General features: G+C 34.7%; 1 protein-coding gene across 1 annotated transcript in view; it reads right to left on the bottom strand.

Moving 5' to 3' along the window:
* Window positions 1–589: 589 nt before the first annotated feature.
* The window catches only part of Atg4c (autophagy related 4C cysteine peptidase), a 94,901-nt gene continuing 69,304 nt past the window's right edge, over window positions 590–26,186 (bottom strand). The window contains exons 12-13 of the mRNA XM_071617907.1: window positions 15,777–15,821; window positions 590–2,099 (exon numbers count right to left, since the gene is read on the bottom strand). Of these exons, the coding sequence (XP_071474008.1) occupies window positions 1,932–2,099; window positions 15,777–15,821 (213 nt within the window). The 3' untranslated portion in view covers window positions 590–1,931. The remainder of the gene's footprint in view (window positions 2,100–15,776; window positions 15,822–26,186) is intronic.

Raw genomic sequence — 26,186 nt, 5'->3', positions numbered from 1 at the left:
AGCAAGATAAATTTATCAGCTTCTTTCAAATTTCATTCATTCATACATATTATTGGATATTTTTTATTATTATTAAATAGTTTTATATGTATATTATTGTTCATAATTTGGTTCTAAACATTTACTCCAGTCATGTGGATGACTATATTGTAAGATTTGTTTGTTCAATATTCTGAACACAGCCTTTTCAATACAATTCAACATAAAGGAAGTTTTTGTCTCCTCTCACCTTATTTTTGTCCAGGTCATTTGTCTCATTCTAAAATTTTACTTACAAGTGATCCCTAAATAAGCTGGGAAAATAATAAAGCTACCCTATAAATCTAAGCTTTTGCACAGTTCTTGTAAGAGAATACTTATAATTAGTTCTGATCCATTTGAAGGTATGAGTGCTCTCATTTGATGTGTTTATTGTGGAACCCTATGACAACTGCAGCTGTGTGGGAACAGTAAATTGAAATAGCTAAGATAAAAGGACTGTAGCATATAAAATCTGCACCACTGGCTTCTGTTCCCATACTGCTTTGACATTCTAGGAAAATTAGTACTGGACATAATTTGTCCAGATTTCATCCAAGGAAAAGAAAAATTTTAGCTTTTAGACCATTTATTTCAATTCAATAAACCATTCTCCCTGGGAAATGTCAAATCTGATTTCTCCCCTCAGGCATAGGAAAGCAATGTGCCCACCCTGTTTCAACTTTACATGAAATTCCAAATAAACAGACTCTCCTGATAGAATAGATCAATGGCTTTAAATGATGCAAAATTTTACATCTTTATAATAAGTCACCTTTACACATTGAAAAACAGAATCTCTATAAAATAAGTTAATATTTTGCTTTCAGAACAACAATATTATTTGCTATCATTATAAATAAATAGAATTCACTTGAGATAATGATTTTTCAAATGAAAGGATTAAAACAATCCCAACATTAAAACCAAAACAAAGGCATTTTATGTTCTCACATCTTTATTATTTAGTTTATAATCCTGGCTCAAGAACAAGTCTTGGATTTTTATATCACAAATTTACCTTTAAGTAACGTATAATGCACTAAGGCAGATTTACCTTGAAAATGGCCTTGGCTTCTAAACACTAATATACTGCTGTACATAAACAGCAAAACCAGAGGAGGATCTATTGATATATTTATGGTACTTATCTTAGATTTAAAAACTGCATATTAAGTTGAATTCTCATAAAATTTCATTCTTGAGATAGGAAGCAAGCACTATTGCTATTTTATAATTTCCTTTATCTGATTTGAATGGATGCAGTTTTATTAATAACATAACCTTTAAATTCATGGGAAAAATCAATTGTTTATATTTACTACTCATAAAAGACTAAAAAGCAAGCACAAACAAGTAACCATTATAAAATCATATTGCTTGGTATTACCTTAACTCAGAATTCTGCTTATTTAAAATTATATGTACATCATAGGTAGCAAATACTATCTAATTATTAATATATATCCAAATGTAGCCTCTGGTTGCACTAATAGCAGGAGGCTTAGGTAGCACTAAAATTCATTCTCTGGTCTTCTGATTGTTAATACAAACTGAGTTTTTTTGAAGCTATCTAGTGTATCCAGTCTTTGAAGGGGTCTATGCCATAAAATTTTCAGGAGAACAATGGGCTCAGATGCAAGAATGAAGAAAAGGCTTACAGTGAAAGTAGTGTTTCACTAGAGATTTACAGAAATAGGAATGCAACCAGAATTGCTTAATATATATTAGAAAGCAATATTCATTAAATCATTTCTCTTTCAGAAAAATATCTTTATATATTTTCAAATGTTTCATTTTTAAAGAACATATAAAATTAAGATATCTGTGAAAACAAACACTTTCAAATGTACTTGTTCCTCTTCATCTTCCCCTTTCAGTGTTCTTTTCAAAGGGCACAAATGTTCTCTTCTTTATAGGAGGACAAACTCTTCTGTACTGACTCTTTTTAATCTTTTCTTCTCATCCTCTAAGAAAAGGTCTTCTTCATTGGTTGTAGTAGACGTAATGTCAAAGTCTCGGGAATGACCATTTACAAAAGTAAATAAGGGATATTTCTCCTTAGAAGAAATCTTCAGCATCTGTAAAAGAAAATACAGAAGATTCCCTTACTGGATGTAATAGGGGACTCTAGAGACATGACAAAACATAGTGTTTTAGCCTTCTTGTTACCGTCTCTTGTTTACATTAATCCAGTGCTATTATTTTCATTGTTTTGGCTAAAATATTAAAGTTGAATTAGCATTATATAGTTTATTTATAGTTAAATACATGCTTCTCCATTAAAAATAGTTACATACACAGTCACATCAATGTTAATAGCAGCTCAATTCACAATAGCTAAGCTATGGAACCAACCCGGGTGCCCTTCAAAAGATGAATGGATAAAGAAAAGTACACAATGGAATATTACTCAGCCATAAAAAGAATGACTTTATGACTTTTGCCATAAACGTATCATGCTAAGTGAAATAAACCAATCCCCCCAAATCAAAGGTCGAATGTTCTTTCTGATATGTGGATGCTAACACACAATAAGGTGGGGGAGAAGGATAGAAGTTTAGTGGATTAGACAAAGGGGAAAGGAGGGGGAAATGTGCTACTATTGACTTTCATTTTTCATTTAAAGAGGAGTCCATCAATTCAGACATTCTACACAATAAAAGCAATATTTCTAGTCACCTTTAAAAAATAAAAAGTTACATATTCACTTCCACCCTATGGGATCACTCCACAAGCAAATATTCTAGTCAGTTTGAAGGCATGTTAAAGAGTTGTGATTTTTTTTTTTTTTGGTGGTAGCAATACACCAAAATGGTATTACTAATTATGATAAAATATGGTAAAAGACTGTTACCCAAACACAGATAAAATTAAATGGAGTCAGAAGGTCCATTCTAATCTCAATTCTATAATTTACCTCAATGTGACCTTGAATAAATTACCTATCATCTATAAAATGGTAAAAGACATCCAATTTCCCTACTTCAAAAAACTGTTAAAAAGACAAAAAGCAACAATATAAAGTTATGTTTAAGTTTTTTAAAAGATTTCTATGTTTAAAAATATTTTGAGTGAAATATTTCTGCAATAATATAATCAATAAGAATAGTAGTTTTCTCATACATAGTAATATCCACAGTTTACATATTACCTCCTAAAGATGCATTACATAAAAAAAAAAAAAGCGACACCTAGAATTTTATGAAGGCACCCACAACTTCTATAGTCTGTAGATTTGGGATTCAAAAGTACTCTAAGCAATTTTAAATTTTTCTCTTAAGTTCTTTTTAAGAATTAAAACAATTTTCACAAAAAAATGAGTAAAAAACTTTGAAAAATGTTTTGACAGAAAGAAACTTTCCTATTGGCAATCAAGACCAATAGGAAAAGATTCTGAAAAGTATACATGAGGTACAGACAATGCTGAAAAATATCAATAGTATTTATATGACTCATCAAACATAATTTGTTTTGAAGTGGTAATTTCAGGGATAAAACTAAATTCTTCCAAATATCAACTTTCAACTGTACCATCATCAAATTCTTTTTTTTAATAAATATTTTTTTAGTTGTAGGTGGAGATAATACCTTTTTTTAATTTATTTTTATGTGGTGCTGAGGATCGAACCCAGTGCCTCACACTTGCCAGGCACACGCTATACCACTGAGCCAAATTATATATAAATATAATCCTTGCCCCAAATTCTTATATATTACATTTATAGATTCTCTTGAAACATGGATAAAAGAAATGGGGTAGCCTAGCATACAGATACAATGTTAAATTTAAAATAATGAGACATTAAATATAAATATATTTTTAGTTGCACAGAAATGAACCACTTAAAATAATCAAGTACTGGGGCTAGAATTGTGGCTCAGTGGCACAGCGCTTGCCTAGCATGTGCAAGGAACTGAGTTTGATTCTCAGCACCACATATAAATAAACAAAATAAAGGTCCATTAACAACTAAAAAACATTTTTTAAAAAAATAATCAAGTACTACAAACACTAGAGGTGATAAAATTCTGATCTTATAATTCATATCATGCCGCTAATTTATATATTACTTTATTTTATTTACATCCTACCAAAAAAGTGAGAAGGGCAAAAATGTGAAAAATGAAAAATTAAGGCTGGCATCAGATAAATCACCTTTCACCACCAGCCAACAGCTGAACATATTCCAAAACAGTTTGTCATTTTACATTCATACATTCATTAATGTCATTTGTAAAAGTGCAGTATATATCAGACAAGTATCTGCATAATATCATTTTTAGATCAACACAGCAGAGCTAACATTATCACTTCCTCATTCTTTCTTTCAAGATCAAGAGAGAAGTCATTTGAGTTTATTGGTAATGGACTACTCTGCTCATCAATATGATTCAAATCTGGGCCCCAGAAAAAATGATAGAAAGAAAACATTTTCCCTTTAATTACAAAATACACCTACTTTTTGCAAACCCTCTAGCAATGTAAGACCTCCTTATGCATAATAATTATTCAAGCTTTAAAAATGATCATTTTTCCAATTTTTCTGAGTTTATTAAAATATTTTAAAGACTATCAAATGAAAAATATATTAAAGCTTTATCCAAATTAGTCAAAAACTATGTCTACATCAAAACCTGGAAACATGATTACAGCATCTTTATTCTTGATCTCCCAAACATGGATGTAATGGATGTAACCAAGATGTCACTTAGGTAATTTAGTAGGTGAATGGATAACTAAACTATGATAAATTCAGACAATGGAACATTATGAGAGAGAGAGAGAGAGAGAGAGAGAGAGAGAGAGAGAGAGAGGGAGGGAGGGAGGGAGGGAGGGGGAGAGATCAAAAGACATGTAGAAATTTTACATGCATATTATAAAATGAAAAAAAATAATCCAAAAAGGCCAAATATTGTTTGATCCCAACCATTTGACCTTCAAGAAAAGGCAAAACTATGGAGACAGTAAAAAGTGCGGCTGGGGGAGGGAAAGATAAACAGGCAGAGTTGAGAGAATTTTTATGGCAGTGAAATTGTTCTGTATGATACTATGTTGATACATATTTGTATATATTTATCAAAACCCACTGAATACACAACACACAAAGTGAACCCCAATGTGTACTGTGAACTTTGGGAGATAATGATGTATCAATCTGAATTAATCAATTATAACAAATAAACTTCCATGTTGTGGAATATTGACAATGGGGGAAAAGGTCTGTGGAAACTCCCTGTACCTTCTGTGAAATTTTGCTGTGAACCCAAAACTCTAAAATAGAAAGTCTATAAAAAATATATTAACATAGTTGAATACAATCAGCACACAAACATGATATGACAAGAATGATGTAATTTTAAGGCAAATAAAAGTGGAAATGCCAAAGGAAGAAAATATTAGTTATCTCTTAATGAAAGAATTAGAGGTGTTTTTCTTTTTTATACTTCTTGTTTCCAAACTTTTAATATGTATCCTATAAAACAGTAAAAAAATAGTTTTAGCTGGGCACGGGGGTGCGCGCCTGTAATCCCAGTGGCTCCAGAGGCTGAGGCAGAGGCAGAGGATGACGAGTTCAAAGCCAGCCTCAGCAAAAGCAAGGCACTAAGCAACTCAGTGAGACCCTATCTCTAAATAAAATATAAAATAGGGCTGGGATATAAAATATAAAATAGTGGCTCAGTGGTCAAGTACTCTTGAGTTCAATCCCTGGTACCCGCCCCCCCCCCCCAATTTTTTTTTAAGTTAACTGAATTCACTACCTCATTATTACTTTTCAAAAGGGACTTCAGTGGTTTACCAGTCTAAACTGTTCTGTTTTAATAATATAACTAAAAGTACACTGAAGCTTAACTTCTTTCAGGAGTTCAAATATTTTATCACACTTTTCCTATGTACTGATATGAGAGGTTTCAGAATTTACAAAGGAAAAAGCTTGAGGATGGAAGTTAAATGATTCCACACAAAGTTACTAGTTGGAGAGTAAAGAAATAGAACCAGATGATTTCTCTCCAAGCCAAAACCTTGTTCATTAGTCTCTTCCATCATACATGTAAAATTATACCAAGTAGAGAAGAGTCTATATCCATATGGGCTATATGGGTATACACTATACTTCCTACGTAAGGGTTAGGTTCTAAAGTCAGCCCATAATGTGCAAATCAAATATAGTCAAAATCACTTTTAAAAAGCCCTTCCAATTATTCAAAGGGTAGCATGCATAATCTTATTTATATAATCCTGTTCAGTAATGTGTAAATTCATACAATATATAGTAATGTCTAGCACATAATAAAGAGTATACATGGGAAATGTATTTTTCATTGCAAGAGTTCCATAGTTGAAGTACAATAGGTGTACAAGTAATGTTTACTCCCTTGTATCTCCTCACTACTCAACTTAAATCCTTTTACCTTTCACTGTGCTAAAAACATTTCATTCTATTCCTCAAATTAAAAAGCCATTAATTAGTTCCTATTCTCTTTTTATTTCTAACAACAATCTAAACTCCTGAGCATTACTTTCTTAAAATAGCATTTCCCTTGATTTTTTCAATATTTTGCTTTCTTGTTTCTCCTCCTATTTTCTGAATGATTCTGCTCCATCTCCTCCTCCACTGACTCCACTTATGTCCACATCCCATAATGTAGATATAAAATAGTTATTGATTCTTTACTTTCATTGTATATTAACTCATGCTATGTTTTCTCTCTTAAAAACATATTATCTGCTCTCAACTTCAACCATTTCTCCCCTAGGCTTTGTTATCATCTATGTTTTATAGATGAGGGGACTGAAATATTGAGAGATTAGATGACTACCTTAGGGTCACACAGCTAGTAACTGACAGAGCCAGGATCGGAGCATAGGCAATCTGGTTCTAATATAACTACTATTTTAAATGCCTCCAATAGTAAGTGGAGGCACACTGCAATATCTACTCAAATCAACCATTCCAAAATAAAACTATCATTTCTTCCTCCCAAAATTAGTTCCTTCTGGACTTCTTTGTTTCTATCAATGATGTTACCCTCAGACTTTTCTATTTTTATCAAATATTTTTGTTGTAAGTGACAAACACACACACACATACACACAAACAAAACAATTAACAATGGTTTTAAATAACAGAAACCATTTTGATCACATAACAAGAAGGCTGACATTACTTGATTTGTTTGATACCAGCATAACAGTTTCTGCAGGTTTCTTGACCTTCCTCTCATCATCACAAAAAAAATTGCTAAAATCCTATTGCATTCAAGAGACGGGCAGATGGATGAAAGAAGAGTGACAGCAAGCATCTACATGCCATTGTATCTGGAGAACATCCCAGAAACTTCCACCACGTGTCCACTTACATGTCACTGACAAAGCTATATCTAAATAACTGGGAGACTAGAAAAAATAAATATTTGGGTGGGCACACTGTTACCTCAAACACAATCAGGATTCTCTTAGCAAAAAAAGAAAAAAAGCTGAGTGTTGAACAATGGAATTTGTATACCATTCAGAGATGAGAACAAAGATAAAAATAAAATAGGTTTGGGCTGGGGATGTGGCTCAAGCGGTAGTGCGCCCGTCTGGCATGCGTGTGGCCCGGGTTCGATCCTCAGCACCACATACAAAGATGTTGTGTCTGCCGAAAACTAAAAAATAAAATATTAAAATTCTCTCTCTCTCTCTCTCTCTCTCCTCACTCTCTCTTAAAAAAATAAATAAAAATAAAACAGGTTCATGTGATAATGAAAGAGAAAGGCTTTTTTAGTTTATAGTCAGAAAAGGCCAAGATGAGACCTGAAGGACAATGAAGTGACAGAAATAAAAATCCAAGGTGAAAAGTATGCTAGGTAGATAAATCAGCTGGTGCAAAGGCCCTAGGGCTACAGCACACTGAATAGGTTCAAAGAAAAGAAAGCTAAATGACAGAGGAAAGGAGTAAATACACAAAGGCCAGATCACACAGGCCCTGAAAAGCCAAATTAACAAGTGGTTTACATTCTACTGTTCCCTTATATGTTCTACCTCACAACCATTCTACCATAATTTCCTCATAACATTCTACCTTCATGTTTCTACACATGATGTCTTTGTCATCTGTTTATTCATCCTTCACTCATCCTGACTGTGCAAATGCTAATCAGTCCTTAAAGTTCTAGCCCAAGTGCCACTGACAACTTTGTCAGTCTTCAGTGATCACTTCCTTCTCCAAAGTCCTGCAGATTCATCTAGTACAGTGTATGGATAACTAGCACAAACTATGCAACTGGACAATTTCAGTTCAAAACCTGGTTGATAATTATTAACTGTGTGAACCTGGGCAAGTTACTTAACCAGACTGTCTCATATTCCTTAGCTATAAAATGTCAGTAATGATAGTATCTATCTGAGTTCTTGTGTAGATTATTTCAGTTAATATATGTAAAGTATTTAAAGGATTGCCTGGCATCTAATGTGTTGGCTTTATCATTATTATTGCCATTATTATCATAATATAAGTCTTCTGGCATTTATTACTCTTGTACAGTCATTTATCTTTAATGTCTATTTCATGTCTTCCCAATACAACAATATGCCTCTGAAGATTTGAAAAGAAATGAGAGATTTCTGAAAGAAAATTATCCTTCATATTTTACTTGGAGAACAGAACTAGAAGGAGGACCTCTAGGAAACAATCATGAATATAAGCCTGAAACACAGTAACTTCAAAAAGACACTTTTAAAAAGAGACCGTGCACACCAGCCCACATGGGATCCAGAATCTCAGTAGGCCCAGTTCACCCCTCCCCCGGCAGGAAGACGCTGCCAGAGCCTAGCCTTTGGCTCAGGACCACCCCTTCCTATCAGTAGACTACACCTGGAGGTCAACCTCAAAGGCCCAGATACACCCACTCCAATTTATGCAGGTCCCAGACACAGGATGCAATAGCATCCATTGAGGGACATCAGCAGTGTCTGGAAGCCCAACATCAAGGTGAGGTACAGGCAATCTGCACGGGTACTACAAGAATATAGGGAAGAAACTGTAATATCTCAGATCCACACTGCAAGAAAGGAAGATACATAGACAACATGAAAAAACAAGGGAGGACTGTGACCCCAAACAAACCAGAACACTATTGTAACAGAACCTATGGGCAGCGAAGTTGATGAAATGTCAGAGAAGGAGTTCAGAAGGTTCATAATTAAAATGATCTGTGAATTAAAGAATGACCTAAATGAGCAAATACAGGCAAAAATTGATCATTCAAACAATGAGATAAGAGAGCAAGTATAGGTAGCAAAAGATTATTTCAAGAAAGACAGAGAATACCTGAAAAAAAAAAAAGTCAGAAATCCTTGAAATGAAGGATACAATAAATCAAATAAAAAACTCAACAGAAAGCATAACCAACAGACTAGATCACTTGGAAGAAAGAACTGTCAGATAATGAAGACAAAGTATACAATCTGGAAAATGAAGTTGATCACACAGTGAAGATAGTTAGAAACCATGAACAGAACATCCAAGAATTATGGGACAGCATCAAAAGATCAAATCTAAGAGTTATTGGGATAGAGGAAGGCACAGAGTTTCAAACCAAAGGAATGCACAATCTCTTCAATGAGATAATATCAGAAAATTTCCCAAGCATGAAGAAAGATTTGGAAAACCAAATACAAGAGGCTTACACCAAATGTACAAAATTACAATAGATCTACACCAAGGCACATTACAATGAAAATGCCTAGCATACAGAATAAGAATAGAATCTTAAAAGCCCCAAGAGAAAGGAATCATATCACATACAGGGGGAGACCAATTCTTATCTCAGCAGATTTTTCAACCCAGACCCTCAAAGCCAAGAGATTGTGGAACAACACATACGAAGCTCTGAAAGAAAATGGATGCAACCAAGAATCTTATATTCAGCAAAACTAAGCTTTAGATTTGATGATGAAATAAAAACCTTCCATGATAAACAAAAGTTACAAGAATTTACAATTAGAAAGCCTGCACTACAGAACATCCTCAGCAAAATATTCCAGAAGAGGAAACGAAAAACAATGATGAAAATCAGCAGAGGAGGGGTTACACTAAAGGAAAATCTAATCAGAGAGAAACTAAGTCATGTTAAATACCAAAAATAAACAAAAATGGCTGGGGATACAAATCATGTCTCAATAACAACCCTGAATATTAATGGCCTAAACTCATCAATCAAAAGACATAGACTAATAGATTGGGTCAAAAAAAAAAAAAAAAAAACCAACAATATGCTGCCTGCAAGAGACTCATCTCATAGGAAAAGACATCTACAGACTGAAGGTGAAGGGTTAGGAAAAATCCAACCCACTAACGTGGACTGTAAAGCAAGCAGGTAGCATCCATCCTCATATCAAATAAAGTAGACTTCAAACTAAAGTCAATCAAAAAGGATAAAGAAGGACATTACAAACTGCTCAAGGGAACCATACACCAACAAGACTGAATAGTTACAAATATATATGCCCCAAACAATGCAGCAGCTATGTTCATCAAACAAACTCTTCTCAAGTTCAAGAGTCAAATAGACCACAACACAATAATTTTGGGTGACTTTAACACACCTCTTTCATCACTATATAGATCTTCCAAACAAAAGCTCACCAAAGAAACTATAGAACTCAATAATACAATCAATACCTTAGACTTAACTGACATACAGAATATTCCAACCTTCAACGAGAGAATATACTTTCTTCTCAGAAGAACATGGATCCTTCTCTGAAATAGACCATATACTATGCCACAAAGCAACTCTTAGAAAATATAAAAAAGTAGAGATACTACCCTGCATTCTATCAGATCATAATGGAATGAAATTAGAATCACTGATAAAATAAGAAATAAAATCCACTCCAACACCTGGAGACTAAATAATATGCTACTGAATGGACAATGGGTTACAGAAGACATCAAGGAGGAGATTAAAAAGTTTTTAGAGGTGAATGAGAACACAGATACAACATATCAAAATCTCTGGGACACTATGAAAGCAGTTCTAAGAGGAAAGTTTATTGCATGGAGTTCATTCCTTAAAAGAAGAAAAAGTCAACAAATAAATGACTTAACACTACATCTGGAAGCCCTAGAAAAATAAGAACAAATCAATACCAAAAACAGCAGAAGACAGGAAATAATTAAAATCAGAGCTGAAATCAATGAAATGGAAACAAAAGAAACAATTGAAAATATTGACAGAACAAAAAGTTGGTTCTTTGAAAAAAATAAATAAAATTGACAGACCCTTAGCCACACTAACAAAGAGAAGGAGAGAGAAAACTCAAATCACTAACATACGTGATGAAAAAAGAAATATCACAACCGACACTACAGAAGATAATTAGAAATTATTTTGAAAACCTATACTCCAATAAAAATAGAAAATATCAAAGGCATCAACAAATTTCTAGAGTCATATAATTTGTCCAAATTGAATCAGAATGATATACACAATTTAAACAGATCAATTTCAAGTGATGAAATAGCAGATGCCACCAAAAGTCTACTAACAAAAGTCCAGGTCCAGATAGATACACAGTGGAGTTCTACAAGACCTTTAAAGAAGAACAAATACCAATACTCTCCAATTTATTTCAGGAAATAGAAGAAGAGGCAGCACTTCCAAACTCATTCTATGAGGCCAATATCACCCTGATTCCAAAACCAGGCAAAAATACATAAAAAAAAGAAAAAGAAAACTTCAGACCAATATCTCTAATGAACAGAGATGCAAAAACTCTCAATAAAATTCTGGAAAATTGCATACAAAAACATATCAAAAAGATCATGCATCATGATCAAGTGGGATTCATCCCAGGGATGTAAAGTTGGTTCAAGATACGGAAATCAATAAATGTAATTCATCACATCAATAGACTTAAAGATAAGAATCATATGACATTTGACAAAATACAGCACCCCTTTATGTTTAAAACACTAGAAAAACTTGGGATAATAGGAATATGTCTCAATACCATAAAGGCTATCTATGCTAAGTCCCAGGCCAATATCATTCTAAATGGAGAAAAATTGAAGGCATTCCCTCTAAAAACTGGAACAAGACAGGGATGCCCCCTTTCACCACTTCTATTTAACATAGTTCCTGAAACACTGGCCAGAGCAATCAGATAGATGAAAGAAATTAAAGGGATACACACAGGAAAAGAAAAACTCAAATTGGCACTATTTGCTGAAGATATGATTCTATACCTACAAGACCCTAAAAGTTCCACCAGAAAACTTCTAGAACTAGTAAATGAATTCAGCAAGGTAGCAGGATATAAAATCAACACCAATCAATCAAAGGCATTTCTGTATATCAGTGACAAATCCTCAGAAAGGGAAATGAGGAAAACTATCCCATTCTCAATAGCCTCAAAATAAATAAATAAATTAAATACTTGGGAATGAACTTAACAAAACAGGTGAAAGATCTATATAATGAACATTACAGAACACTAAAGAAAGAAATCAAGGAAGACCTTAGAAGATGGAAAGATTGGGCTGAGGTTGTGGCTCAGCGGTAGAGTGCTCACCTAGCACGGGCGGGACCCGGGTTCGATTCTCAGCACCACATAAAAATAAAGGCATTGTATTGTGTCCATCTACAAAAAAAAGGATTCATTCTCATTCCCTTCCCCTCCCTCCCTCCCTCCTCCCCCACCTCTCTTTAAAAACAAAAAAGAAGAATATGGAAAGATCTACCTTGCTTTTAGATAGGCAGAATTAATATTATCAAAATGACCATACTTCCAAAAGCAATATACAGATTTAATGTAATTCCAATCAAAATCCCAATGACATTCCTCATAGAAATAGAAAAAGCAATTATGAAATTCGTCTGGAAAAATTAGAGACCCAGAATAGCTAAAGCAATCCTTAACAGGAAGAATGAAGCAGGTGGCATCACTATACCAGACCTTAACTACAGAGCAAGCGTAACAAAAACAGCATGGTATTGGCACCAAAACAGAGTGATAGCCCATTGGTACAGAATAGAGGACACAGAACTAACCCACAAAATTACAATTATCTTATATTAGACAAAGGTGCCAAGAATATGCATTGGTGAAAAGATAGCCTCTTCAACAAATGGTGCTGGGAAAACTGGAAATCCATATGCAACAAAATGAAATTAAACCTTTATCTCTGACTATGCACAAACTCAACTCAATATGGATCAAGGACTTAAGAATACAACCAGAGACCCTGCGTCTAATAGAAGAAAAAGTAGGCCTTAATCTCCATCATGTGGAATTAGGCCCCAACTTCCTTAATACAACTTCTTTGGTGCAATAATTAAAATCAAGAATCAATAAATGGGATGGACTCAAACTAAAAAGCTTCTTCTCAGTAAAAGAAACAATCTGTGAGGTGAATAGAGAGCCTACATCTTGGGAGCAGATCTTGTCCCCTCACACATCAGAAAGAGCACTAATCACTAGGGTATATACAGAACTCAAAAAGCTACACACCAAAAAGAAAAAAAACAAAAACAAAAAACCCAATCAATAAATGGGCCAAAGACCTGAAAAGACACCTCTCAGAAGATGATGTACAATCAATTAACAAATATATGAAAAAATGTTCATCATCATTAGCAATTAGAGAAAAGCAAATCAAAACCACTTGAAAATTTCATCTCACTCCAGTCAGAATGGCAGCTATTATGCATACAAACAACAATAAGTGTTGGTGAGGATGTGGGGAAAAAGATACACTCATACACTGTTGGTGGGACAGCAAATTAGTGCAGCCAATATGGAAAGCAGAACAGAGATTTCTTGGAAAATTGGAAATGGAACCACCCATTTGACCCAGCTATCCCTCTCCTTGGTCTATTCCCAAAGGACTTTAAAAAAAAAGCATACTACAGGGACACAGTCACATCAATGTTTATAGCATCACAATTCACAATAGCTAAACTGTGGAACCAACCCAACCTAGATGCCCTTCAATAGATGGATTAAAAAATGTGGCATATATGCACAATGGAATATTACTCAGCAATAAAAGAGAAATAAAATCATGGCATTTGCAGGTAAATGGATGGAGTTAGAGAAGATAATGCTAAGTGAAGTTACCAATCTCAAAAAACCAAATGCTGAATGTTTTCTTTGATATAAGGAGGCTGATTCATAGTGGGATAGAAATAGGGAGCATGGGAGGAATAGATGAACTCTATATACGAACTCTAGTTAGGGTAAAGGGATTGAAGGGGAAGGGAGGGGACATAGGGTTATAAATGATGGTGGAATGTGATGATCATTGTTATCCAAAATACATGTATGAAGACACAAATTGGTGTGAATATACTATCTATACAACCAGAGATATGAAAAATTGTACTCTATATATGTAATAAGAATTGTAATGCATTCAGCTGTCATATATAAATTTTAAAAAATTTGGGCTGGGGTTTTGGCTCAGCGGTAGAGTGCTCCCCTAGCACATGCAAGGCCCTGGGTTCGATCCTCAGCACACATAAAAATAAATACAGATATTGTATCCAACTAAAAAAAATATTTAAAAAGATAAATAAAATTTTAAAAATTTACATTAAAAAAAAGACATTTGGGCTGGGGATGTGGCTCAAGCAGTAACGTGCTCGCCTGGCATGCACGGGGCGCTGGGTTCCATCCTCAGCACCACATATAAATAAAATAAAGATGTTGTGTCCATCGAAAACTGAAATATAAATATTAAAAAATTCTCTCTTTCTAAAAAAAAAAGACATTTACCAAAATAAGTGATGGTGGGCATGGAAAATCATGTTTCACTGAAGCAAATGAGAATGTTTATCCTACAAGAGGAGGCAAATTTACTCTCTTTCTCTATGAGACTACCTAGTAAAAGTCACATAGAGGCTGATTCCAACCCAGTATAAGAAAGATTTTTTTTTTTTTTTAACAAAAGGGTCTGTCTAAAAATTTGAAATGACTTTCAAATAACATCCTTAGTTCATGACTAAACTGCAATAAAGATTAGTAAACTGTCTGTATTATGGATTAATGTATATTTAAGAGACTATAAAACATATGAGTTACTGCTTGAGGTCTGAATCTGAGCACTACCATGTATTGGTTGTGATCTTTGTAATACTAAACCTTTTGAAATGTAAAATTGTTTATCTGTAAAATGGATGTAACAGTACATACCACAGATGATTTGTATAGACTGAGTTAATGTATATAAGTGTGTGTATAATGTACTTAGAACAGTACTTGACTTAAGGTGAGGACTCAAAAAATATTAGCTTTAGATCAAAAGTCTCTTAAGATCCCTAGGATTTAATGGCTATAATATAAATTTTTTTCTGTAGCTAGAAAATATATGTACTTTTTTTTCCTGCGCTGACATCTATTCTAGAAATAAATGAGTAATTTCCTAATACATTTTTATTTGCAACTTTCTGGTCCCAAACATCAGCACTTTTAGATAATATGCTTATCACGGAAAAAGAATATCTTATTTGATACAGGCTTTAAAAAGAGAAGGGGATATGAGATAAAAAACTACCTACATCATTTACAAGACCACAGAGCATAGGAACTATAATCTAAGTTTGTGAGTGGGGAAGGAGTTGTGTTAGGTTATCTATGGAAAGTAAACAAGTTCATCTCACAGAACTTGGAGAGGAACAACACAAAAATGGTGAAAGACATCATGGATAGCAAAGATGAATATATAGATGAAAACAAGGAAAGTAATTAAAAACTTTCCAGGTCCTACCTTGTAATCAATATTCTTCTTTACTCCCCTTGAGCCATCCATCATCTAGGAAAATAAAGATTTATTCTTTGGGAAAACTGAAAAAAGATATAGGCTTTAGTACACCAGGCACAGTGATGACTCCAGAAGGTAAAGAATAAGCATCAGTCTAAAAAACTAAACTGCAGGGCCCTAAGCATCCTTCACTTTCTGTTCCTGGAGATCCAAGAGGTAACAAATTCCATAAACAGGAGATGGCAGAGCTTCTCTCTGAGAATGCAACACACACACACACACACACACACACACACATATATATATATATAGAGAGAGAGAGAGAGAGAGAAAGAGACCACTACTTATTCATCTGTGGGGGTGACCCAATTAAAAGGCAAGCTCACTACATAATCACCCTAGTATTAAAGTCACCAGCTAAAAAGCCATGTTCAAACACCCAGAGCTAATACTCAGCTTCTTAGTGCCCCACTCTTGAATACAAAAAGACCCAGAAGATCACCAGTCTTTAATGAGAAAAGCAGCTAGTAGAAAACCAGAAGGTTCTAAGAAAAAGCAAAAACAGCAGCAACAAAAAAAGCAATGATCTAGAAGGAAACATAACAAAAAAACCAGAAGAAAACTAAAAAATTACTATAATTAATTTCCTCAGGGAAATGAGAAAATACATCCTCAAAAAATACTATGAAAAAGGAATAATAGAAAAGTACAAATAACACCTAAAAATATATTTTTATAACTGAAATTTAGGAACAATAGAAGAGTTAAGAAAATTTCCCAGTACAAAAATATGAAGATAGGGAAAAATTAGAAAAGCAATTGAGAAGGGCCAACAATTGTGTAATAAGAGCTGCAGAAAGAAAGAATAAAGAAAACAAAAGAGGAATTCATGCCTTTCTTCTCTCTCTCTCTGTGTGTGTGTGTGTGTGTGTGTGTGTGTGTGTGATGTTGGAGACTGAACCAGGACCTTGCCACAAGCTAGGCAAGTGCTCTACTACTGAGCTATATCTGCAGCCACATCCTTTTCTTAGGAAGGTGCTAGAAAGTATGCTTTTGCAAAAGAAGGAATAAACTAAAAGATAAGAAGACAGGAGATCCAATATAGGAAAGTAGCATTAGGTAGTTCCAAACTTGCAATTCTATACCAGACCTACAGAGCAGTTAAGACTGGAGTGAAGAGAAACAGGAAGAAGTCAGTCACCAGAAAAGAAAGAAAGGAAGGCAAAAAGATATGATTCTCCTACATTTGTACTTAGTTATAATTTACTGCTAGGTATTTGTATGATAAGACTGGATGTTTAGGAAAAAATAAATATGTACAGAGAAAAAGATAAAAGGGGAAAGGTTAGTGCTAAGTCCAAGAAAAATGAAGATTAGGGAAAAAACTGCAATCATAATACATTATGTGATTAGTGAACTAATTAGTGTAATCAGTAACATTACTATGGCATGATGTGAACAGTGAATAGCAATTTAGAGTCTATGATATAACTATACTTGGGAGTCTGGCTGGAAGGAGAAATGAAGAGAAGGGATATAAAAAGAGAGCTAAATCCCTGCAAGTACTATAAGAGGATACTAACAATATCAAAAGTGGATTAATTAAGAAATTATAGACTATCTCTGAAGAGGTACCCTTTGGAGTAGGGAATAACATGGCAAGGTACTCCTGATTTTCAACATGAGCCTTTTATTGCAATTTTACTTTTTAAAATGTGTGTACTTTAAAACTGAGGCACCTGCCCTTCCCAGGAATCTGGGTAGAAGAAAGGAGAGAAGACGGGGAAAGACAACCCAGAATCCGTAGGATTAAGTTCTTTAATCAAAAAGAAAGGGATTGGAGGGCCGGGGCTATAGCTTAGTGGCAGAGCACTTGCCTAACATGCATGAGGCACTGGGCTCAATCCTTAGCACTGCATAAATAAACAAAATAATAAAATAAAGGCATGCTGTACATCTACACAAAAAATCTAAAAAAAGAAAAAAAAACACTAAGATGGGGACAGGGCATTTGGGGGAACTGGCTGGAGGGAAAGTAAAGTTTAATGGTGTTTTGATTTTAATTCCATATCACTCATTATTTTGTTCTCAAGTAAAGAAGCCTGGGACACAATAGATAGATTTTTAAAAATAATAATAATTCTTGCCTTAGTTAAGATTACATTTCAGTGAAATAACAGAATGTGTGCATATATAATATAGTAAAATATATACACACGTATATATATATGTGTTTGTGTACATTTAAATGAATGATAGTAATGTGTGTTAAAGAGAAAAACAAAACAAGGAAGAAGGTTAACTACAAATATACAAAGGATGGCCAGGGGAGGACTAGGAAGGTGTCCCTTGACTAAAGACCTGAAAGAAGTGAATGTCTGTAGGAAGGAAACACATTCCTAGAAACAGAGGACACCTATCATTTCCAAGGAGACTAGTGTGTCTGAACCTGGGAGCTGGCAGGAGAGTCATAGGAGATAAGGTCAAAGAGTTAATGGGGTGGGGGAAAAAATTCCATTTAGATTCCCTTAATCCCTTAAGAATTTATAAGGGTATGGACTTTTATTCTGAATGAATTGGAAAGCTACTGTAAGATTCTGAATAAAAATTATTAATGCAATCTTAGTTACATTCTAAACAGAGTTGTTCTGGTGGCTGTATTGATAACAGACTGTGGGTAGTGCAGAGGAAATAAGGAAGCTATTGCAAAAATCCCAAGGAAGATGTAGTAATGTATTTTGAAGGTAAGATGATAGGATTTGCTGATGCATCAGACAAGAAGTGCAAGATGGAGAAAGGGGATCGATCCAGTTTGGGAGATGAACATCCAGAAAATCAGTTGTATAAGTTTTTATACAATAATCGAATTCTGCTCATTTGTTTTATTTTACTTTAGTACTTTTATAATTCACTTTAATGTCAAATTTTATTTGTATGTATATAAAATAAAATATACATATCCCTTTCTATAAATAGTTCTCATGAAGTAAAATTCTAATAAAATATAGAAATAGAACTAATTTTTATATTATAATGTAGAAATGGGTCTTTTTATTTAATAGTCTCATATTTTAGCTTAAAGGAAATACCTAAACAAGTATTTTTATAAATATATTTATTAGGAAGGTCAAGATAGAGTTAACCCTACCACCAAGAACAACCATTAGAAAGGGGTAGATAAATGATTGTTGATAAGCATCTGAGAGCTATCAAGACAAATAAGTCTCGAGAAGTAAAAATCTGAAAGAGATGAAATAGATTAAGAAATGATACAGGAAAGAAGACAATGGAAAAAATATCTTTAAGGTACTGAAAGAAAACAATTGCCAACATGGAACTCTAAATCTAGTGAAAATATCCTGCAATACTGTGTTAGTCAGTGACTGCTATGACAAAATACATGAGAAATTCAACTAAGAGAAGGAATGACTTTTTGGTTCCAGAAGTTTCAGTCTATGGTTGGCTGGTTCCACTGCTCTAGGCCTGTGGGAAGGCACAGTATCGCAGTAGAGAGGGTATGGTGGAAAAGAGCTGCTCACCTTATGGTGGCCAGGAAGCAGACAGGGAGGGAGAGGAAGGGATGGGGAAGGAAGAAACTAGGAACAAGATACAGTCCCCAAGGATTCATTCCCTTCAACTAGGTTTTACCTCTTACAGTTCCCATCACCTCATAATAGTCCCTTCAACTATGAATCCATCCATAGATTAATCCATTGATAAGGTTAGAGCTCATGATCCAATCACTTCCTAAGAGTCCCACTTCTGAACAATGCTGCACTGGGGACCAACCATTCACACATGAGCCTTTGGAAGACACTCTAGATCCAAACCATAATAAATACTAAAAGCAGGCTCTCCTCTTCCCTTTCCTCCCCATATAATTCATTCTAAGCCACTAGATGGGCTTTTGCCTGGGCAAAGGAGGCATCCAATCCAGGATGCAGGGAGTCTCTCTGGCTACTAAATACACTGAAAGCTGACTGGAAATTGGTAGCAATCACCTTAATCAAGTGATTAAAGTTAACTTCACCAATAAAAAGACAAATCAAAATCAAGTGCCAATCAAGGAATGCAATGAGAAGAATACAGCATTCCCCTCTGTGATACACAAAAAATGTAGAACCTGAAATTCATGAGAAAATATCAGATAAACCCAAACCAAGGAGACAATCTACAAAATTTTCAAGTGTCCTATTTTTAAAAAAAGTGTCCTGTTTTCTCAGAAAAAATCAAGGTCAGATAAAAGTCAAGAAAGAAAAGAAACTGATCTAGATTAAAGGAGACTCAAGATATATAAATGCAACATATTCTAAAGTGGACTATTTTGTTACATAGAGCATTACCGGGATAAGTGGTGAAGCTTGTATAGTTTTTGAGGGGTAGAAATGTACTATGTGACTTTCCTAATTTTGATAGATAACTGGACACCAGGTATTAACTAACTCTCAAATAGTACAGTAAAAAATTATTTGTATTATTTTCAACTTTTCTGTACATTTGCAATTGTTTCAATATTTTAATGAAAGCAAAATAAAGATATAGTCAAACAAGCAAAAACAGAGAATGTTTCACCAGCAAAAAGCAATAAAAGAAATAATAATGAAGAAAAAAAGAAATAATAATGAAAGGTCTTCAGAAAGAAGCAAAATGATCTGAGAAGAAAGCAGCATAATAAAGAAAGGAATAAAGGGCATCAGAAAGGGTAAGGTGACTATTAAATAAATGCAAGAAATTTTAAATCGTACAGGATTCAAATTGTTGACAACAAAGCACAAAAACAATTTAAATGCAAGAAATTATTAGAAATAGAGGAACATAATAATTATAAAATGATTCAAAGCAACAGGAAGGACTAACAATTCTAAATTTGTATGTGACCAATAATATAGCCTCAAAATATATTAAACAAAGGGCCAGAACAGGAGAAATTGACAACTCCATAATCACAATTGGAGACTTTTATACCCTTTCTTTCAGTAACTTAAAAAACATGTAGGAAACAGGCATGGTGATGCACAGCTCTAATTCCAGTTACTCAGGGAGGCTGATTCAGGAAGATCTTGGTTTTGAGGCCAGCCTCAGCAATTTGGTGGAACCCTGTCTCAAAATAAAAAGTAAAAATGACTAGGGATGTAGCTCAATGGTGAAGCACACTGGGTTCAATTCCCAGTACCAAAAACAAAGAGAAAACAACAACCAAAAACCATGAAGGAAGGAAAAAAGGGCATGAAGACACAACGGAGAGATAGGAAGGGAGGCAGGGAGGGAGGGACAGGGGTGGGGGAGAAAGAAAACAAATGAAACTAATAGATTAGAAACAAGGTTAAATAGAACTATTCCATAGAGTTCCTAAAGGCATAGACAGGAACAGTGGTTACTCTGAAAACACTTGCAGGAAATCAGACTTCATCATATTCACCTGATCAAATTCCATTTCCCTTGATTCTTCCCTCAACTGGATGATTTGCCTCTTGTCCACAGAGATTCCAAAGGTGACCATTTCAGTGAGATAAAAATCTATTCATAACCCTACCTGAAATGTGCTAAGATCACCATGCTAAAGAAAGGCTCACTTTACCTGTTCCGGATTCAAGGCATTCACGCATTCTGAAAGCAAGTCACGAAACTGTGTTAATTAGGCCCATAATATTTAGAAGAACATTCAGTCTTCTCTTGGTGATTTCTTACTCGATGTGTGGCAGGTTTCATGGGCCAGTTAAAATCTTTAATGATAACGTAATGAATAAACACTCTGAAATGCTTTTGTACTTTCAAATTAAGTCTCTATTTTCTTTCTTTTAACACTGTATTTTTTTTTCTTCATGGAGCTTTTGATTTTTGTTATACAGTTGCATGTTTAATGTTCTCTTCTCCTCTATGCCACAAAGTTCATAAATCCAGGAGTCATAACTATCTTGTCACCACAGCATATCCAGCTCCAGAAATCACTGTCTAAAGTGAACACTTACTATGGGCTGGGCACCATTGTAGATGCTCTAGGATATATCAGTGCTTTGATTTATGTTTTAAAAGGATAAAATGGGGAGGGGACTATTGAATTGAAAATAGGATGGGGCAGGAAGTAAGTCCTGGAAACTAGTAAGAGGACTATTAAGGATGGTGTCTGAGACCAGGATAGCAGCTATAGAGATGGTGAAAAGTAGTCTTGAGTCTAGATATATTTTGATCATATAATTGGTTATGGAATGTGAGAGATAGGAAGGAGGTAATGCCAAGACTTTTTGCCTAAACAGATAAGACAGATTTTTCTTCAAATGAGATAAGGAAAACTACAAGCAGAAAAGGAAGACCAGGAACTTACTTTTGGATAGGTAAATCAGACATGCAAGGGATGCTGAATGATAGCTGGACATACATAATTTAGAAAAGAGGTTTGGGGTAAAGATAAGATCTTGGTTTTAGTTGACTTATTTAAATTTATTTTAAATATATTTGCAACACGTGGAGTTAACTAAGTTTTAGTATCCAAAATTATTTTTTTTAAAGAGAGAGTGAGAGAGAGGGAGGGGGAGAGACAGAGAGAGAGAGGGGGAGAGAGAGAGAGGGAGAGAGAGAGAGGGAGAGAGAGAGAGGGAGGGAGAGAGAGAGAGGGAGAGAGAGAGAGAGAGAGAGGGAGAGAGAGAGAGAGAGAGAGAGAGAGAGAGAGAGAATTTTAATATTTATTTTTTAGTTATTGGCGGACACATCTTTGTATGTGGTGCTGAGGATCGAACCCGGGCCGCACACATGCCAGGCGAGCGTGCTACCGCTTGAGCCACATCCCCAGCCCATAGTATCCAAAATTATAAAGATTTTCTTCAAATTGACATTTAAAGCTATGTAACTGGATGAGATCACCATGCTAAAGAAGGTATGAGAACTAAAGACTAGGAACTAAACACTAGGCCATGGTATACTTTCACCCAACTTTAAGAGATGAGGGAACAGCCCAAGAAGATGCAAGAAGCAGCAACTCATTGAGGAAAACCAAAGCAGCTGAGGCTCTGAAAACCAACTAAAGAAGGTATATGAAGGTGAAGGAGGTGTTCAGGTATGCTAAATGCTTCCATTAGAACAAGTAAGATGAAAACTAAGATTTGACCAACGTGGGGGTTACCAGTGACCTTGAAGAGTAGTTTTGGTGTAATGGTGGGGGTGAAAGCACTTAAATATTTGCTGAATTAATGAACTATGCATTTTTCTCCTAGTCACCAAGATGTAAACAGACTTTCAGAGCTCTCCTTTTCCTTTGATCCCAAGTCCAAGTGGTAGCTTGATCTTGCTGATTTTCAAACCAATCCCTTTCTCTTCAAACTCACAGCTTCTGTTCTATCTAGTCAAGGTGCTTAAAGAAGGTATAACGAATCAACGAAGAAAAGTTGGACTTTTTTGGTAAGTGATGCTGAAATAACCATTTATCCATGCTGGAAATGAAATTCACACGTGTGTTGGTGGGTAGGAGGTAGATGGAAGGTTCCTATATCAAAATATATGAGTTCTCACTGTAAAACATAAAACTTCTGGAGGGAATGTAGGAGAGCATATTTGTGATTTTTGGTTATTAAAATTTCTTTCATACTAAATCCAAAAAACATAAAGGAAAAGATTTACTGATTTGACTACATTAAAATGAAAGAAACATTAACAAGTAAAAATAGTAGCCTAGAAGAATATATTTGCAACACATGGAGTTAACTGTTTTAGTATCCAAAATTATAAAGATTCTCTTCGAGTTAAACAGTCCTATAGAAAAAGAGAGAAAGAAAATGAATAGGAAATTCATAAAAGAGGAACCAAATGGTCCCATAAACTTTAGTAAGATAATCAACCTCACTGTCAAGCAGGGAAATGCAAATTAAAACTACAAAGAGATACTATTTTATTTTTATCCATGAGATTGGTTAAACTCTTTAAAGTCTGACAATATCAAGTGTTGGTAAGGGTGTGAAGCACTGAAAATTCTCAGCAGTGCTTCTGATGATCACTTTGGAGAGTATCTGACAATATCTAGCAAGCCCCAAAAAACACATATCTAGCAATGTCTTTCTAATGTATCTAATGTAATCCTAGTTAAAATGTTAGATATGCATGTGCATGAATATTCTTTAAAATATTATTTGTAATTTAAAAATTAAATAAGTCATTTTTGCTTCTGGGAAACAAGCTAGGTGACCATCAACAAAAGAAAGTTTAAATAGTACATTGTAGAATTGACCACTATTCAACAGTGCAAGATAGGCCAAAATGTATAGATATCAACAATCTGTAAGTCACTGTTAAGTGAAAAAGTTATAGAAAGATATATATCTTTTTTTTTTTTTCTTTTTTGGTACCAGGGTTTAAACTGGGGTGTTTAACCACTGAGCCAAATCCCCGCCCTTTTTTTTTTATTGGTTGTTCAAAACATTACAAAGCTCATGACATATCATCTTTCATATATTTGATTCAAGTGGGTTATGAACTCCCATTTTTACCCCAAATACAAATTGCAGAATCACATCGGTTACACATTCACATTTTTACATAATGCCATATTAGTGACTGTTGTATTCTGCTACCTTTCCTATCCCCTACTATCCCCCCTCCCCTCCCCTCCCATCTTCCCTCTCTACCTCATCTGCTGTTGTTCAATTCTCTCCCTTGTTTTTCCCCCCCCCTTCCCCCTCACAACCTCTTACATGTAATTTTGTGTAACATTGAGGGTCTCCTTCCATTTCCATACATTTTCCCTTCTCTCTCCCTTTCCCTCCCACCACTCGTCTCTGTTTAATGTTAATCTTTTCCTCATGCTCTTCCTCCCTGCTCTGTTCTTAGTTGCTCTCCTTATATCAAAGAAGACATTTGGCATTTGTTTCTTAAGGATTGGCTAGCTTCACTTAGCATAATCTGCTCTAATGCCATCCATTTCCCTGCAAATTCCATGATTTTGTCATTTTTTAGTGCTGCGTAATACTCCATTGTGTATAAATGCCACATTTTTTTTTTAATCCATTCATCTACTGAAGGGCATCTAGGTTGGTTCCACAGTCTAGCTATTGTGAATTGTGCTGCTATGATCATTGATATGGCAGTATCCCTATAGTACGCTCTTTTAAGGTCCTCAGGGAATAGTCCGAGAAGGGCGATAGCTGGGTCAAATAGTGGTTCCATTCCCAGCTTTCCCAGGAATCTCCATACTGCTTTCCAAATTGGCTGCACCAATTTGCAGTCCCACCAGCAATGTACAAGTGTACCCTTTTCCCCACATCCTCGCCAGCACTTATTGTTGTTTGACTTCATAATGGCTGCCAATCTTACTGGAGTGAGATGGTATCTTAGGGTGGTTTTGATTTGCATTTCTCTGACTGCTAGAGATGGTGAGCATTTTTTCATGTACTTGTTGATTGATTGTATGTCCTCCTCTGAGAAGTGTCTGTTCAGGTCCTTGGCCCATTTGTTGATTGGGTTATTTGTTATCTTACTGTTTAATTTTTTGAGTTCTTTGTATATTCTGGATATTAGGGCTCTATCTGAAGTGTGAGGAGTAAAAATTTGTTCCCAGGATGTAGGCTCCCTATTTACCTCTCTTATTGTTTCTCTTGCTGAGAAAAAACTTTTTAGTTTAAGTAAGTCCCATTTAAATATTTTATTTAGAGACAGGGTCTCAATGAGTTGCTAAGTGCCTCACTAAGTTGCTGAGGTTGGCTTTGAACTCACGATCCTCCTGCCTCAGCTTCCCGAGCTGCTGGGATTACAGGTGTGCACCACTATGCCCAGCTTTATCTTTTTATATAAAAATATCACTGGTGAAAAGTTTAATAACATGCAAAGATGTGCTGTTTATAATATATATAAAGTATGCATATGATAAACTAACTCAGGATAGTAGTTACCACTATGAAGAAAAAAAAGAGAATAAGACTGGGAAAATATTTAATTATTAAAGAATTCTTTAGCCTGGCATTCACACTTCTTCACAATATTATTTCAACATACTTTTCTTAACTTCATCCTTCCCTATTTCCATAGCAATGTTTCCTAAACCTTGGATGTTTACATATTGTCTTTACTATTTTTACTACATGTGTCATCTCTAGTATGATTAATGAATATTTTCTTTTCATCATATATAATTCAAATAGCCTTGTAAAACCAGGAAAAATCATGTTTAATATGTAAGATACATTTTCTAATATCACTATAAATACATAAGTATTAAAATGTTTGTCCTAGTGCCACCTAAAAAGAACATCAAAGTGTCACACTTCAGGTTGTTCTGTCTTACACAGTGGTTCTCAAATTTAATATATAAGAATACTTGGGAGGCTTGCTAGATAGAAATGGAGGCTCCCAGGCCACACATAGGGGTCTGATTCAGGTAGTGAGAAGAAATCCTGCCCCTTTTATATACTTGACAACTAACAAAGTGGATTATTC

This window comes from Marmota flaviventris, chromosome 10, assembly GCF_047511675.1.
Source record: "Marmota flaviventris isolate mMarFla1 chromosome 10, mMarFla1.hap1, whole genome shotgun sequence".
Lineage (NCBI taxonomy): Eukaryota > Metazoa > Chordata > Mammalia > Rodentia > Sciuridae > Marmota > Marmota flaviventris.
Note: the sequence above shows the minus strand (reverse complement) of the source record. Positions and strands in the feature narration are given on the sequence as shown.